The sequence below is a fragment of the Hypanus sabinus genome, chromosome 25, assembly GCF_030144855.1.
Source record: "Hypanus sabinus isolate sHypSab1 chromosome 25, sHypSab1.hap1, whole genome shotgun sequence".
NCBI lineage: Eukaryota > Metazoa > Chordata > Chondrichthyes > Myliobatiformes > Dasyatidae > Hypanus > Hypanus sabinus.
This window is the reverse complement of record NC_082730.1, coordinates 20,864,929-20,882,125: the sequence shown is the minus strand read 5'-3', so window position 1 is coordinate 20,882,125 and position 17,197 is coordinate 20,864,929. Positions and strand designations below refer to the sequence as shown.

At 40.8% G+C, this 17,197-nt stretch overlaps 1 protein-coding gene across 3 annotated transcripts in view; it reads left to right on the top strand.

Moving 5' to 3' along the window:
* The window catches only part of cttnbp2nlb (CTTNBP2 N-terminal like b), a 74,870-nt gene extending 58,244 nt beyond the window's left edge, over positions 1-16,626 (top strand). Inside the window, exons 5-6 of one of the 3 annotated variants that reach the window (XM_059950280.1) lie at positions 9,879-11,579; positions 16,487-16,626. In XM_059950280.1, coding sequence (XP_059806263.1) covers positions 9,879-11,561 — 1,683 coding nt within the window. In that variant the 3' untranslated portion in view covers positions 11,562-11,579; positions 16,487-16,626. Of the gene's footprint in view, positions 1-7,259; positions 7,602-9,878; positions 12,938-16,486 lie in introns of those variants that run through there. The other 2 variants (XM_059950281.1, XM_059950279.1) reach the window with 2 other exon arrangements.
* Positions 16,627-17,197: the final 571 nt, after the last annotated feature.

Genomic DNA, 17,197 nt, shown 5'->3' with positions numbered 1-17,197 from the left:
CCTCCTCTGCTGCCAGGATGAAGCCACACTCAGGTTGGAGGAGTAACATTTTATATTCTGTCTTGGTAGCCTCCAACCTGATGGCATGAACATCAAATTCTCAAGCTTCCTGTAATTGCCCCCCCCCCCACCATTCCCCATTCCTGTTTCCTACTCTCTTTCCCTACCCATCACCTCCTTCTGGTGCTCCTTCCCCTTACATTTCTTCCATGGCCTTCTGCTCGCTCCTATCAGATTCTTCCTTCTCCACCCTTTTTATCTTTTTCACCAATCAACTTCTCAGCTCTTTACTTCACCCCTCCCCCCACCTTCTTAGTCTAATTCCTTCCCCTTTCTTTCCAGTCCTGATGAAGGCTGTCAGCCTGAAACCTCAACTGTTTACTCTTTTCTATAGATGCTACATGACCTGCTGAGATTCCCCCAGCATTTTGTGTTTGTATTGCTTTCGGTTTCCAGCATCTGCAGATTTTCTCATGATGTAATGTTGAGGCTGTACAAAGCACTGCTGAGGCCTCACCTGGAGTATTCTGAACAGATTTAGGCCCCTTAGCTAAGAAACAATATGCTGAAACTGGAGAGGGGTCAAAGCAGATTCACAAAAATGATCGCAGGATTGAGATACATATTATACAAGGAGTGTTTGATGGTTCTGGGCCTGTATTCACTTGGAATTCAGAAGAGTAGGGTGGGAGGGAAATCTCATTGAATGTTGAAAGGCTTCGAAAGAGCGGATGTGAAGAGGATGTTCCCTGGGTGGAGGAGTCTAGGATCAGCGGACACAGCCTCAGAATAGATGGATGTCCATTTAGAACGGAGATGAGGAGCAATTTCTTTATCTAGTGAGTGGTGAATCTGTGGAATTCATTCCTACAAGTGGCCATGGAAGCCAAGTCACTGGGTATATTTAAGGCAGATGTTGTCAGATTCTTGATTAGTAAGGGCATGAAGTGATGCAGGGAGAAGCCAGGAGGTTGGGCTGAAGGGGAAATGGATCAGTCATGATGAAATGATGGAGCAGACTTGCTGGGCCAAATGATCTAATTCTGCTCCTATATCTTAAGATCTGATTATACATGTAATGGAATCATATGCCTAGTTGGAAAAACTAAGTACAGTCCTGCAAGAGAGCCAGAAATAGAAAATAAAATGTGGCTGAGTGAAGTCCATGAAACCTAAGCTTTTCACTATTTTTCATAATTTCAGCAAAGTAACAATGTGCCCTAAATAACTGGAATTGTTTTTGTCATTCTGGAAATGATTAAGTTTCTCTTTAAAAAAAACTGCCGTCATTCAACATCCATTACAAATTTGACTAGACTATGAGAGAGCAATGACTCATCAGGAAAAAAAAATATTATTATTAACCATTTCTGTACTTTTTTTTTCAATACATTCTGTCAAGACTTATGGGTTTTATCTCTAAATACCTACTCAATCAGACAAAATCTTGTCTTGGAAACCTCACTTCTTCAGATGTACACATGAATACCGCCAAATGAAACAGCTGTCCTCTAGAACAAAGTACACAACACAATACATATAACTCACACACAACACAAGGTAATGTTACCACATATAGATTAGCAATTAGTGAAATATTTCCAGAAGATTGATATTTATCATGAGGTGCATTTACGACACAAACTTGGACCCTATCCTCAGAACTTCATTTTGTTAAGCATCATTCTGGTTGCTTTCATCTCCATATTTTTTGAAGTATGCAAATTCTTTATCAATATAGGAACTAAATAGGATATAATACTCCTTGGAGCTGTATCAAAATTTTATATAGTCAGGCTGTATTCTTCACTTAAACTGAATGTTCTTTGCAATTCAGCATAAAACTTAACCTGCTTTCTTTACAGCCTACTTGCCTAATGTGCACTTTCAATTAATGAACAACAGTGAGTCCCACACTTTGTGAAATTATTGCATTCCTTGCAAGGAAAAGTAAAACAAAAAGTTGAAGGACAGTTCACTGAGGACCACACTTACACATCACTAATTAGATGTTGAAGTGAGTGTGCAGAAGCCCAACAGTCTGCCTAGTCATTTACCTTATCAATATGTATATGATACTTGATCAAAAGTTAAAAAGTATATCTGCAATATCAGGAGCAGACAAGTTGGACCCTTATGCTGGCTTTGCCATTCAGTAACATCATAGCTGACCTTGTACCTCTGTTCCTCTTTCATACGCTAACCCATTTCCTTCATTCCCTTGATATCAAGGGATGTTCTGTACTGGGTGTCAAATGTGGGAAGTGCAAGAGACTCCCAGCCTCCCAAACGGCCACATCTGCGCCAGGTGCGTCAAGCTACAGCTGCTTAAGGACCGGGTTGGGGAACTGGAAATGCAGCTCTATAACCTTCACCTGATGAGGGAGGGTGAGGAGCTATAGGCAAGTAGTCACACTGGTCCCTTGGGAGACAGATAAGTCAAGGGAGGGAAGGGCAAGAAGCAGATACTAGAGAGTACCCCTGTGGCTGTCCCCCCAAACAATAAGTACTCCTGTTTGAGTACTGTTGCGGGGGGGGTGGGGGAGAAACAGCTAACCTGGGGGAGGCAACAGTGGATGCGCCTCTGGCACAGAGTCTGGCCCTGTGGCTCTGAAGGGTAGGGAAAGGAAGAGGATTGCAGCAGTGATAAGGGACTCTATAGTTAGAGGGTCAGACAGGCAATTCTGTGTATGCAGGAAAGAAACAAGGAAGGTAGTTTGCATCCCAGGTGCCTGGGTCAGGAATGTTTCTGATCGTGTCCACAATATCCTGAAGTGGGAAGGAGTACAGCCAGAGGTCACTTTACATATTGGCACCAATGACATAGGTAGAAAAAGGGAGGAGGTCCTGAAAGCAGACTACAGGGAGTTAGGAAGGCAGTTGAGAATCAGGACCTCAAAAGTAGTAATCTCAGGGTTACTGCCTGTGCCACATGACGGTAAGTATAGGAATAGAGTGAGGTGGAGGATAAATGAGTAGCTGAGGGATTGGCGCAGTGGGCAGGGATTTAGATTTCTGGATCATTGGGGCCTCTTTTGGTGCTGGCGTGACCTGAACAAAAAGGACGGGTTGCATTTGGATCCCAGGGGGACCATTATCCTGGCAGGGAGGTTTGCTAAGACTATCAGGGAGAGTTTAAACTAGGATTGCTGGGGGGTGGAAACCAAACTAAAGAGACGGAGCAATGGGTGGTTGGCTCCCAAATTGAGAAAGCTTATAGACAGTGCGAGAGGGAAGATAGGCAATTGATAGAGAAGGGATGTGCTCAGACCGATGGTTTGAGATGTGTCTATTTTAATGCAAGGAACATTATGAACAAAGTGGATGAGCTTAGAGCGTGGATCAGTACTCGGGGTTGTGATGTTGTGGCCATTACAGGGACATGGATGGTTCAGGGGTGGGAATGGTTACTTAGAGTGGCAGGCTTCAGATGTTTCAGAAAAGACAGGAAGGGAGGCAAAAGAGGTGGGAGCATGGCACTGTTGATCAGAAATAGTGTCATGGTTGCAGAAAAGGAGGAAGTTATAGAAGGATTTTCTATTGAGTCTCTGTGGGTGGAAGTTAGGAACAGGAAAGGGTCAATAACTCTACTGGGTGTTTTTTATAGACCACCTAATAGTAACAGGGACATCAAAGAGCAGATAGGGAGACAGATTCTGGAAAGGTGTAATATTAACAGGGTTGTCATGGTGGGAGATTTTAATTTCCCAAATTTTGATTGTCATCTCCCTGGAGCAAGGGCTCTAGATGGGTTGGATTTTGTTAGGTGTGTTCAGGGAGGTTTCTTGACACAATATGTAGATTAAGCCTACAAGAGGAGAGGAGGAAAAGCTGTACTTGGTCTGGTATTGGGAAATGATTCTGGTCAGATGTCAGATCTCTCAGTGGGAGAACATTTTGGAGATAGTGATCACAATTCTATCTCCTTTACCAAAGCATTGGAGAGGGATAGGACCAGATAAGTTAGGAAAGCGTTTAATTGGAGTTAGGCAAAATATGAGACTATCAGAACTTGGAAGCATAAATTGAGAACAGATGTTCTCAGGGAAATGTATGGAAGAAATGTGGCAAATGTTCAGGGGACATTTGCATGGAGTTCTGCATAGGTACGTTCCAATGAGACAGGGAAAGGATGGTAGAGTACAGGAACCATGGTGTACAAAGGCTGTTGTAAATCTAGTCATGAAGAAAAGAAAAGCTTACGAAAGGTTCAAAAAACTGGGCAATGATAGAGATCTAAAAGACTATAAGGCTAGCAGGACGGAGCTTAAGAATGAAATTAGGAGAGCCAGAAGGGGCCATGAGAACTCCTTGGCAGAGAGGATTAAGGAAAACCCCGAAGCATTTTACAAGTATGTGAAGATCAAGAGGATAAGACGTGAGAGAATACAACCAATCAAATGTGACAGTGGAAAAGTGTGTATGGAATGGGAGGAGATAACAGAGGAACTTAATGAATACTTTGCTTCAATACTCACTATAGGAAAGGATCTTGGCGGTTGTAAGGATGACTTACAGCAGATTGAAAAGCTTGAGCATATAGATATTAAGAAAGAGGATGTGCTGGAACTTTTGGAAAGCATCAAGTTGGATAAGTCACAGGGACCTGGTGAGATGTACCCCAGGCTACTGTGGGAGGCGAGGGAGGAGATTGCTGAGCCTCTGTCAATGATCTTTGCATCATCAGTGGGGATGGGAGAAGTTCCGGAGGATTGGAGGGTTGCAGATGTTGTTCCCTTATTCAAGAAAAGGAGTAGAGATAGCCCAGGAAATTATAGACCAGTGAGTCTTACTTCAGTGGTTGGTAAGTTGATGGAAAAGATCCTAAAAGGGAAGATCTATGAACATTTGGAGAGGCATAATAAGATAAGCAATAGTCAGCATGGCTTTGTCAAAGGCAGGCCATTTCTTTTGAGCCTGATTGAATTTCTTGAGGATGTGACTAAATACATTGATGAAGGTAGAGCAGTAGATGTAGTGTATATGGATTTCAGCAAGGCATTTGACAAGGTACCCCATGCAAGGCTTATTGTGTAAGTAAGGAGGCATGGGATCCAAGGGGACATTGCTTTGTGGATTCAGAATTGGCTTACCCACAGATGGCAAAGAGTGGTTGTAGACGGGTCATATTCTGCATGGGAGTTTATGACCAGTGGTGTGCCTCAGAGATCTGTTCTGGGACCCCTACTCTTAGTGATTTTTATAAATGACCTGGATGAGGAAGTTGACAGATGGGTTAGTAAATTTGCTGATGACACAAAGGTTGGGGGTGTTGTGGATAGTGTGGAGGGCTGTCAAAGGTTACAGTGGGATATCAATAGGATGCAAAACTGGGCTGAGAAGTGGCAGATGGAGTTCAACCCAGATAAGTGTGAAGTGGTTCATTTTGATAGGTCAAATATGATGGCAGAATATAGTATTAATAGTAAGACTCTTTGCAGTGTGGAGGATTGGAGGGATCTTAGGGTCTGAGTCCATAGGACACTCAAAACTGCTATGCAGGTTGACTTTGTGGTTAAGAAGGCATACAATGCATTGGCTTTCATCAACCTTGGGATTGAGTTCAAGAGCTGGATGGTTGTGTGGGGGGGTTAATGTTGTATCTATATAGGACCCTGGTCAGACCTGTTACGAATTCCCGTAACTGGATCACTTACTAGCAAAGATAGAGAGGTCCGTTGAAGTCTGATGGTACTATTTTTAAAAGTATTTATTAATAAAGGGCACAAAAATAAGATTAATGCAAACATACAGATAATGTACGTCATCAGTACTAAATCTAAGCGCGGGTATAATAATAATCAATGAGAAATAGCTCTATGGTTGTCTAGGGGTTAATGTATTGTCCGATGGAAAGGTAACAGTCACTATCAGTTCGTCCAAGCTGCAGCGTTGTTGGGTTTAAAAGTGATGTAGTTTAAACTTGCCCCAGGTCTTTTAAGATGCCGATCCGTTGAGTCAGGGGAGCGGGTTTCCCCGTTATTAGCTAAAAGCTGTTTTCTCGTGGTTCCAGCCACCAATTCCAGCCACGGAATTGAATGCACGTGGCTTCCTTCAGATGATTTCCTGACGTTACGTGGTCGCTTAACGTTTCTTCTGGTGCGTCTGAGGGGTTGTTCCCCAGACCCTCTTTTATACTTCCTCACGGGGTCTCAGATGTCAATCAGGTTGGGATGATGCAATCCCTCAACCAGCCCTCTCTGGTCATCCCCTGAGGGGCTTCAATGAATAGTACAGTACTCAATACACAACTTGGTCTTCCGGAGACAATGGCCATGTCCCGTAGCTTTACATCGCCGGGGAAACGAGACATTTTGCACGTCCCATTCTCCTTTCCTGGGCCCCTTGACCTAACTCAACAATGACCTTGCAATTCTCACAAAGGAGGGGGCTACGGACGTAACAGACCGCCCTTGGAGTACTGTGATCAGTTCTAGTCGCTTCACTACAGGAATAATGTGGAAACCATAGAAAGGGTGCAGAGGAGACTTACAAGGATGTTTCCTGGATTGGGGAGCATACGTTATGAGAATAGGTTGAGTGAACTTGGCCCTTTCTCCTTGGAGCGACGGAGGATAAGAGGTGACCTGATAGAGGTGTACATGATGATGAGAGGCATTGATCCTGTGGATAGTCAGAGTCTCTTCCCAGGGCTGAAATGGCTAACACGAGAGGGCAAAGTTTTAAGGTGCTTGGAAGTAGGTACAGAGGAAATCTCAAGGCTAAGTTTTATACACAGAGTGGTGAGTGCGTGGAATGGGCTGATGGTGAAACTGGTGGAGGCAGATATGATAGGGTCTTTTAAGAGACTCCTGGACAGGTACATGGAGCTTAGAAAAATAGAGGGCTATGTGTAACCATAGGTAATTTCTAAAGTAAAGTCATGTTCAGCACAGCTTTGTGGGCTGAAGGGTCTGTATTGTGCTGTAGGTTTTTCTATGTTTCAGTAGGATCTCTGCCCATTTCACTCTATTGCACTGTCTGTGCCAAGTAGATCCTTTGGGGTGTCGTAGCTAAACTATATATAAGACCACAGGACATCAGATCAGAATTAGGCCATTCAGTCCATCGTGTCTTCGCCACCATTTAATGGCAGTAAAAGTGCTGAGATCTCGAAAAAGCACTTCAAATAAAAGGGTGACTACATTATAATAAACAGTTTGAGCTTTTGTTCAAAATAAACAAATTCCCTTGAAGGAAACATATTTCTAGGAGACAATCTTTTGACTAAAAGCACAGGATATTTACTGAATTTTAAATCAATCTCATGAACCTGATCTAATAGTTTTAGATCTCAATGGTTGCTATGTGACCAGAACGCTGATTCATGCTGTTACTGTTTTGTTGCTTTCCTTGTTCTGATAACATTGTGGGCATGCTATTTTGGCGCCAGAATGTGTGGCGACACTAACCCCCATTCTCAGCATAGTTTTAGGTTGTGTTGGTTGTTTAATGTAAATGACACATTTCATTGTGCTCCCATGCACGTGAGGAATCTCGATATCTGCAAAACTGTGGCAAAAAAAATGTTCTTGGAAGAATGCACCTGCTGGTATGGTGGAGGCACACAGTCTGCACCCTCAACGACCTGCATTCTTGTGGTGGGTGTGATGATTTTTTTCTTCCCCTGGTTCTCATTAATGATGCATCAGTTCCCATATTGAAGTTTAGTTTGCATAAAGATTCCAACATTTTAATTATATTTTTAACTATGAAGACAGATTTTTTAGTTAAGCAACACACAGTTTGAGGGAAGTGCAAAAGAACAATGGGGGAATCTGATGAAGTTTTTAAAATATTTAGGGAAATGCACTGAGATATATATCAATGATCTTTGTGAAACCTAGAACTGAGCTTCTGCCTCTGCCACATGACTGATGTTTCCAGTCTTAAGTATATGTTAGCCTGGTGTATGGACACATCACATTATGACACACACACACTCCTTTGTTGCTTGATTAAGATCATTGTTCAATTTAGGATTATGATATACAGCTGTGTTTTCAAACAATGGCAGGTATCCTTGACAATAGATCATGAGTAAGCAGTCTATGAAACAGATTTGAGAGTTTACAAAAGAAAAACGGTAGCGTCTCCATTTTTAGCAATGTATGCTTTATTATTATCCTAAAATACTACTCCAGCTTTTCCTGCCCCTCACATTTTAATTGATTTCTAACATTTTAACCTGCTTTTGAAATAGGTTGAATAAAAAGAAATGCAGCATTGGAGCGTGACAGTTAGCTTAACACTTTCACAGTGTCAGCAATTGGAAGACTGGGTGTCAGATTTTGCCACTGCCTGTAAGAAATTTGTATGTTCTCCTCGTGACCATGTGGGTTTCCTCCAGGTGCTCTGGTTTGGTATGTTGGCACTGGAAGCAGGATGACACTTGCAGGCTGCCCCCAACATATTCTTGAATTACATCGGTTGTTGAATCAAACAACACATTTCCCTATGACACACACAAAATGCTGGTGCAACACAGCAGGCCAGGCAGCATCTATAAGGAGAAGTACTGTCGATGTTTTGGGCTGAGACCCTTCGTCAGGACTAACTGAAAGGAAAGACAGTAAGAGATTTGAAAGTAGTGGGGGGAAGGGGAAATGTGAAATGATAGGAGAAGACCGGAGGGGGTGGGATGAAGCTAAGAGCTGGAAAAGTGATTGGCGAAAGTGATACAGAGCTGGAAAAGGGAAAGGATCATGGGAAGGGAGGCCTCGGAAGAAAGAAAGGTGGGGGGGGGGGAGCAGCAGAGGGAGATGGAGAACAGGCAGGGTGATGGGCAGAGAGAGAGAAAAAAACACAAACATCTAAATATGTCCGGGATGGGTTAAGAAGGGGAGGAGGGGCATTAACGGAAGTTGGAGAAGTCAATGTTCATGCCATCAGGTTGGAGGCTACCCAGCCGACTATATAAGGTGTTGTTCCTCCAACCTGAGTTTGGATTCATTTTGACAGTAGAGGAGGCCATGGATAGACATATCAGAATGGGAATGGGATGTGGAATTAAAATGTGTGACCACTGGGAGATCCTGCTTTTTCTGGCGGACCGAGCGTAGGTGTTCAGCGAAACGGTCTCCCAGTCTGCGTCGTGTCTCACCAATATACAAAAGGCCACACCGGGAGCACTGGACACAGCTGACTCACAGGTGAAATGTCGCCTCACCTGAAAGGACTGTCTGGGGCCCTGAATGGTGTTGAGGGAGGAAGTGTACGGGCAGGTGTAGCACTTGTTCTACTTGCAAGGATAAGTACCAAGAGGGAGATCGGTGGGAAGGGATGGGGGGGGAACGAGTGGACAAGGGAGTCGCATAGGGAGCGATCCCTGCGGAAAGCAGAAAGAGGGGGAGGGAAAGATGTGCTGGGTAGTGGGATCTCGTTGGAGGTGGCAGAAGTTACAGAGAATTATACATTGGACCTGGAGGCTGGTGGGGTGATAGGTGAGGACAAGGGGAACCCTATCCCGAGTGGGGTGGCAGGCAGATGGGGTGAGGGCAGATGTGCGGGAAATGGGAGAGGTGCGTTTGAGAGTAGAGTTGATGGTGGAAGAAGGGAAGCCCCTTTGTTTAAAAAAAGAAGACATCTCCTTCATCCTGGAATGAAAAGCCTCATCCTGAGAGCAGAAGCGGTGGAGACGGAGGAATTGTGAGAAGGGGATAGCCTTTTTGCAAGAGATGGGGTGGGAAAACACATTTCCCTAAATGTTTTGATGGACACATGACAAATAAAGCTAAACTTTAATCTTAAAGGTTACAACTGTGAAGTGTTACAACACTTCAATTACTTATAGAAGAAAATCTTCACAATGGGGAAAATACAGATTGTAGTAAAATAAATTTGTTTTTCTCTTTTTTCCCCAAAATGCATCTGCGTAGCTGGAGTTTGAAAAGTCTCAGGTGAAGAAGGTGGAAAAGGAGCAGAAGAAGGTGTCCACGCAGTTGGAGGAAGAACGATCACGGCACAAACAGCTAACCACGGTGTTGGTGAAAGAATGCAAGAAAGCAACTAACAAGTCAGCAGAGGAAATGCAGAAAGCTGCAGAGCTAAAATTAAAGCTTGAGAAAGAACTGGAAAGGAGCTGTAAATTGGAAGAAGAGTTGACCATTGAGAAGAGACGGGCCTTGCAGAAGGAAGCCCAAATGGAGAAGCAACTCTTTGAATTTGACACTGAGAAGGAGCAGCTGAGAGCTAAGCTAAACCGCGAAGAAAACCAAACACGAGCTCTCAATGAAGAAGTGGAACACTTAAAAAAAATCATTGCAGAACTTAAAAGTGGAGCAGGAACCTCCATTAAAGCAACAGGGAATGAAACAGGCTCATCAGTAGGGGCTGGGTCTAATAAAAGTAAATCATGCCAAGTAGATTTTCCATATGTGGAAGTAAGCAGAAGTGATACAAAAGCAGGACACTGCACATCTCCTAAAATGCCAGTGTTTGTTCCACATCTAAACGGGCACTGTGCGACACTTGCATTTAATAACAATGACGATCAGTCAGCTCGTGACAATGAAACAGATGGCATTTACGCAAATGAGAATAAACCTGTTTCTCCCACTCCGGATCACGTCAGTGAAAATGGAGCTGCCACGGTGACCATGAGCTATGCAGCACATTTCACTGGTTCTCCAAACAACACCGTAAACTCGTCAGCTGCCTCTTCAGTATCTTCCTCTCCATGCTCATCTCCTGTGTTGACAAAACGACTGATTGGTTCAGCAAGCCCCACAACCAGCTTTCAGTCCTCCTATCAAGCTGGGCTGAATCAAAGGTTTCATGCTGCTCGATTTAAGTTCCAAGCACAGGCAGAGCAAGATCAACAGACTGGTGTCCTTCAGAGTCCTCCGCCAAGGGATCTGTCGCCCACTACCTTGGACAGTTCAGCTGCCAAACAGTTGGCTCGTAATACTGTGACCCAAGTCCTTTCTAGGTTTACAAGTCAGACGAATGCCCTCAAAACTACAAATAATTCCCCATTTGGCACTGACTATCGGCAGCTGGGCACTTCAACGAAAGCTCCAATCAGTGATGCCAATCATTCACCAAACAGTAGCAAAGTCTCTAGTCCTCAGAGTCCACTGGTACCTTGTATAAGATCACCAACGACATCAAGGGTGGATCGAGGCAATCCTCCACCAATTCCTCCTAAAAAGCCCGGCCTTGCACAGTCTCCAGCTTCACCACACCCACTTGGGAGAACGTCAGCGGATGGTGGACCAACGCAAATCGGGCTTGCTTCTAAAAACGAGTCAAGTACCTCCAGCTCTGTGCAACCACAGTGTTTCTTTAACTGGCGAGAAACAGGGAATCATGAGGATGTCTCATCAAAATCGTCTTTGGACCATGGTGCAGTGATGGGCTCAGCAGATGGTACTGACGCTGCAGTTTGTGTTGTGCCGCTATCTAATGAACCAAACCCTACAGCCTCCATAAAGCTCTCAGCAGCTTCTGTGGATGGTTGTAACACCACAGTTGACCTTCCGAACACTTGTGGCATGGATAACAGTTTGATCACAACATCCAATAAAGAGATTGATATACTTCTACCAACCAGTAGTTAAACTGTGTAGAAACCAGATGTGAGTTGATGCTTTTTTCACTCCTTCCAGATAATTGGAGTTTTGTAACAACAATTTATTATTTATAGCACATTTTGTATTTATACAATATCCATTTTTCTCTGCATTTTACAAACTTTAGCAGTTACTTTTTTAGTCCTGATGTCAATGACATTAATTTATGGATTAAATGGGAACTATTAACTAAATGTATAAAAATTCAAAAGCTCCCATTTTATAAAACACTTTTCAGTATTACCAATCATTAATTAAAGGATGGATTTACTGAATGCTCCCCAAAATGTTTTGAAGTTCCTTCAGGGTGTTTTGTCCATTATCTGTAACCATGGCTTTTATTGGTTTTCACTAACATGTACATTTATAATCGTGAAAAGTTCATTGTGAAACTAAAATGGGAAGAGATTAAAAAAGGGAATGAAAACTCTATTTGCAAATCTGGTTACATACATTTTGCAGCCCAAGCCAGCTTTTATGTAAGAGATGATAATGGTGCTGGGAAATCCATCAGGAATTTCACAGAAAACTGCAATCAATTTTCTGATGGTCACTTTGGTTCTTATAATGGTAAACCTGGGTAGTGGGTAGAAGATAGTGGATCTGAGAAACATAAGATTGCTTATTTCTTTGTCATATAACTAAAATAATTTATCCCTCATTATTGTTTTGTTCTGATGGTGGTGGTGGTAGTAATTGTTTTTGCTCTTGCAATAAGTGCATTTAAAACCTTTAAATGGATTATCTCTTCAGTGAAGACTTCAGTTAAGCTATATATATTGCATTATTTTATTAGTTACCTAACTGATCCTAGGAGTATTAGCAAAGGTTGCTGGTGATGTTTATTTTTCATCTGGATGCTAAATTACTAGAATAGACCTGTGAATGATGTTTTAAATGCTGTATTCCTCTGGTTTGATTCATTAATTGCCAAGGATCTGTATATCATATCAGAGGGAGTTACGAGTACTTTAACAACAGGTTCAAATGTTTCTTTGATTTGTAAGTAGCACAGCCAAAGGGATTGCACAATGTTCTGTTTTACATCCATTAGTTAAGTGTCATTAAACTTTAGTCAGAGTCAGTTCAACAACTTGTGGTATTCAGTGGCAGTCTTTGCCGGGCAAATTTTGAGCAACTATGTACTGTAGTAACATCTTTATAATTTCCAAAGGCTTGTTTAAATGCTCAATTTAGCTAGAATCATGCAATAGCCAGTACACAATGGGGAGGAAATCTATGGTGTGCACAAGGCATACACAACATCATGTACAAGAAGGTAGTACCATTTTTACAAACTGAGCCTATAAACTGATGTTCTCCCCAGCGGGTGTGGTGTGGTATTTTTTTTTTTAGTTTTTTTTCTTCCAACACCCCACAATGAGAATCTCATTGTACACATTCATATGACTAAAATGACAACAAAGAGTTATTCCTGCATTTCTACCACAACAATGAAGCTGGAGTTTTATTAGACTGTCCAATGGTTTGGGAAAATGACTTTGCTTACTTGCATGCCACCTGCCCTCCATTTCCCTACACAAATAGTCTTCTACCACGATAGGCATTAACATGGACAAATCAGAATTTTAATAACTTCAAAATCTGATAAAGTATTAGTTTCAGTCATCTAAATGACAGATTAAAAATTGTATGTTGGATTGGCAGCGGTTATTTTAAACACAGTTTTGTAAACTGCAGGGTAGATATGGTCCACTGAGGAAATCCAGTGAGAAATTGTACTAAATTTGTAAAAAAGACATAATATTTGTTCTTTTTTTTTACTGCCTGTTTCTAAGCATCAGGGTAAATTGGTGTGACTACTAGAATGGAAAATTTGAAACTTGTTTAGCGTCTTTTTGCACCTTGGATCTATAGCTCAAAGGTCTTCAGATGAATTGAATTGCCTTAAAATGTGATAAATGTTATTTGGGTGCAAGCGATGGCCAGTTTGTACATAGTAGGAATCTACAGAGAGCAATAAATGAAATGCTCTGTTAGAATTTTTAGATATAATATTTCTTTTAATACTCAATATTTTAAAGGCTGCAAAGACTGTGCACTTGAGACTCTCAAAAGGCTCACTCAGCCATTTAAGCTCTGAAATAAAGGGCCTTCAATTGCCATTCTTGCCCAGTCCTGATTAAATTGGGAATGAATCATTTCTATGAATTAGAAAGCTACCTTAGGTATTTCTGATGCCCTTAGCATTTGATCTTACTAGATTTGGAGGTAATAACTTTGAAACGTTACATTTCCAAAGAAAAGCAAGTTCCTAAAATGTCTGAGATTTCTTTATTTTTAAATTATCTGTTCTGGAGCAATCAGTAGGCATCGGGAAACTAGCAGTTTGGACCTCAGTGGAATATGAAATGCAATTGTGGGAGGGCCAGAGTATTCCATGTCATCTCATCCTGCCTGTCTTCTGGCATCAGCTTTTATCAACACCCAACTGAACCAGAACTGTATTTCAGCCTTCCTCCAATATTCTCCCTGTCTTACTTAGCAACAGAAGTTCAAAGCTTGTTGGATCACACAAATTCTCAGATAGCCTACTGACTTCTGGGATGTGTCGATAAGTTCATGTGTTTCCATGTGAAAGACGGCATAAAATAAATCACTTAAAACAGTGTTCCATAACCTGTGAACTAGCTTAACAAAACATGATGATAAGCAATGGAAAGTCTGTGACTTCAGATTGACATGGCTCTGATTGGTTTATTCCAGACCCATGAACATTGCAAATGAACCACTACTGCTTTATAAGAAATTACACGTAATGGTCCCAGTGGGGCATATATCATCGTGACCAAAATGTGATAAACAATTTAGGCAAGAGAACACATCATTGCTTCATGAATGGTCACCTTTAAGTAATCAATGTTTTGTGCATTTTTAAAATTCAACAGCGCTTTTCTAAAATAAATTTTATGGTGTTATTTTCTTAAAGTTGTGTGGGCTGCCTGATAGAGATAGCGAGAAATGAAATCAGAGAGGTTATATCATTATGTAGCGTGAATAGACCCCAATTAATCCAGTTGGCTGTCTTGCCCCCCCCCCCCCTCCCCTGCACCCACAGGACTATTTGCTGTGATTAGGGAAGTTGCAAAGAATGTAGGTGAGGCATTGCCTCATTTAGATATACAGATATTCCATTGACAGTAAATCTGGAACACTGCAAGGTAAACTAATAATAGAACAAAGAGAGGTAGGGCAAATCAGGAGCAGTTTCAAGAAGTCCTTTGTACTGAGAGATGATTGTGAAAATGGTTGAGGAACTGTAGACTAATTAACTGCAGAATGTAAGTACTTGTGTCCATATTGGAAAACTTGACAGTTCTAGTATAATTTTAAGTTTATGGAAGTGCTGAGTAGTAGTTGAAGAATATAGTCAATATAATACAGCTAACAATGCGTTTTTATAAGTAAGTACATGGAAGTGAGTTGTCGTGGAGAGAAAATTGCAAGCTACTGGAGTAAGGGTTGAACGGCTTGTGGATGTTTTAGGAATCGTGTTTTAATTGTTTCCTTAATGCCACAGGTGTTTCAAAAATAGTTTTCCTTTGAGGCTTTTTGCTTTAAGTTTTGCTACCATGCTGTAACAGTGATTTGAAATTACATGATGTAGGTGATAGAGTGGTGGTGGATAGTGATGTAGGATCGGGAGAAATGGGGAATGGTGACTGATAAAATACAGGGGTTTCTTTTCTGCAACAAAACTGCACTAAACAATGCTAAGTAGTTAAAAAACCTTGCAGTTATTGACAGTCTTTTAATAACAGTAGTATTTTCAATAAATAACAATTATGCAGGTATTAAATTGATAAATGCAACCCAAAAGATGCAAAACATTTATTTTTTTCCCATATTGAGAGTAAACTGGTTTGATAGTAATTTAGCCAAACCTATCGAATCTGAAATGAGGAGACCTGTCTATTTGTGTTTCATCGTTTCAAATTGGAGGCTTAAGTAAGTATTGGATGCTGTTACTTGTGCTGATTGGAGTAATTTAAAAACAATTAAAATGCATTGTATATTTTGGAGTTTAACGAATGTTCTAGTGGCATTTGTAAAGTTCTGGAATTAATTTCAAAGGAATGGTAACTCTTCAGGATACAGAATACATGAGGTCTTGCAAAAGGTATCATGAACCAATGAAATTGACTTAATCAATATGTTCAAAAAGTCCCTGTGAATTGTTCTTTGGAATGGAATTAATTCATCCAATTAATTAAACCTAACAATGAGAGCTAAACATTGTGGATGGAATGTGGATTCCTTCCATTATCTGTGAAGCAAGTAATTTTATGATTCTTGTTAACCTAATTACTTCTTCAATACCTTACAATTACAAATTACTCCAAGTTAATTTACAGAAGTTACTCTAAAATAAATCATTAATTATAATTTTTGATAAGTGGAAAGTGAAATGGTTCTCAATTGAATTAAAAATGAATATTAATTACACTACATCTAAAATCTATCGTGACAGAGTACTGAGAGCAGGTTAAACCTGCCCGGTTGCTTGAAAGTCTTGTCAAATGCATCCTACTGAAAACACTTAAAAACTTGAATCTTGAAGCAATCAAACTTTTAAACTTATCTCCCTCCCTCTGCTTTGCCAGTTAATGCTTTGTGGAGGTTATTTTAATAATTATTCCTGAGATTGTCAGTAATGCTCCATCCTATTCCCCTTCCTACAATACTTTCTAAAATTGATTATGTAAATCTTTTTAAATTGTTAAATATTTTCTTGTTTTATATGTGTCTGTGTGCAGAGACTGAAATAAAATCAAAAGATTTACATTTTGTAAGTTTAAACTACAGTGCAGATGTAATTTTGAATTTTCATATATACTGTAGTTCTGATGAAGGGTCTCAACCTCAAATGTTGACTGTATTCTTTTCCATAGATGCTACCTGACCTGCTGAGTTCCTCCAGCATTGTGTGTGTGTTGGGAGTATTTGAAATCTTTATGTTCCCACCCCGGAAGCCAGCTTCCTTTTCCAAAGTATGTAGTTATGAATACCACTTCTTAAAAAATATATATACACCACTTTACTGATACTGAAGGCATTTGTATTGAAGCTTTCCCTTTTATTTAACCTTCTGTCTCAAAATAATTTGCTATTGACACACATACAACTCAACTACCACACACAGGCATTTTAAGACGAAAACAAAAGCCACAGCTTGGAAACCTACCTGAAGTGTATCAGAGGCCTTTATTTATGATTAGCTGTTTGATATCTGATCTCTACTGTAAGTGCTGGGGCATTTGTTTTCAGAAAAGCTAAATACAGTCGCCTTGCTCTGGTAGATCAGAACTGCTCATGCTTTCAGGTGTACGCATTCTTTTTTTTATCTTAATTTACTAAACAATATGTTAAGCAGATGGTTTTAAGGAAATAAATTCTGATGCATACAGTATGCATTTTTTGAGATGTGATTAATCTTATTCCATAAAATGCAGTTACCACACCATGTGAATCTTGACAATCCAAATATTGATCAATTTCTGCATTTTGGAAAGTGATATTCAAAAACTCTAGTGTTCTGAATTTCCATTGTTGTTTGTGAATAATTAACAGAATGGGAAGCATCCTTTCTGGGTATTGAAAAA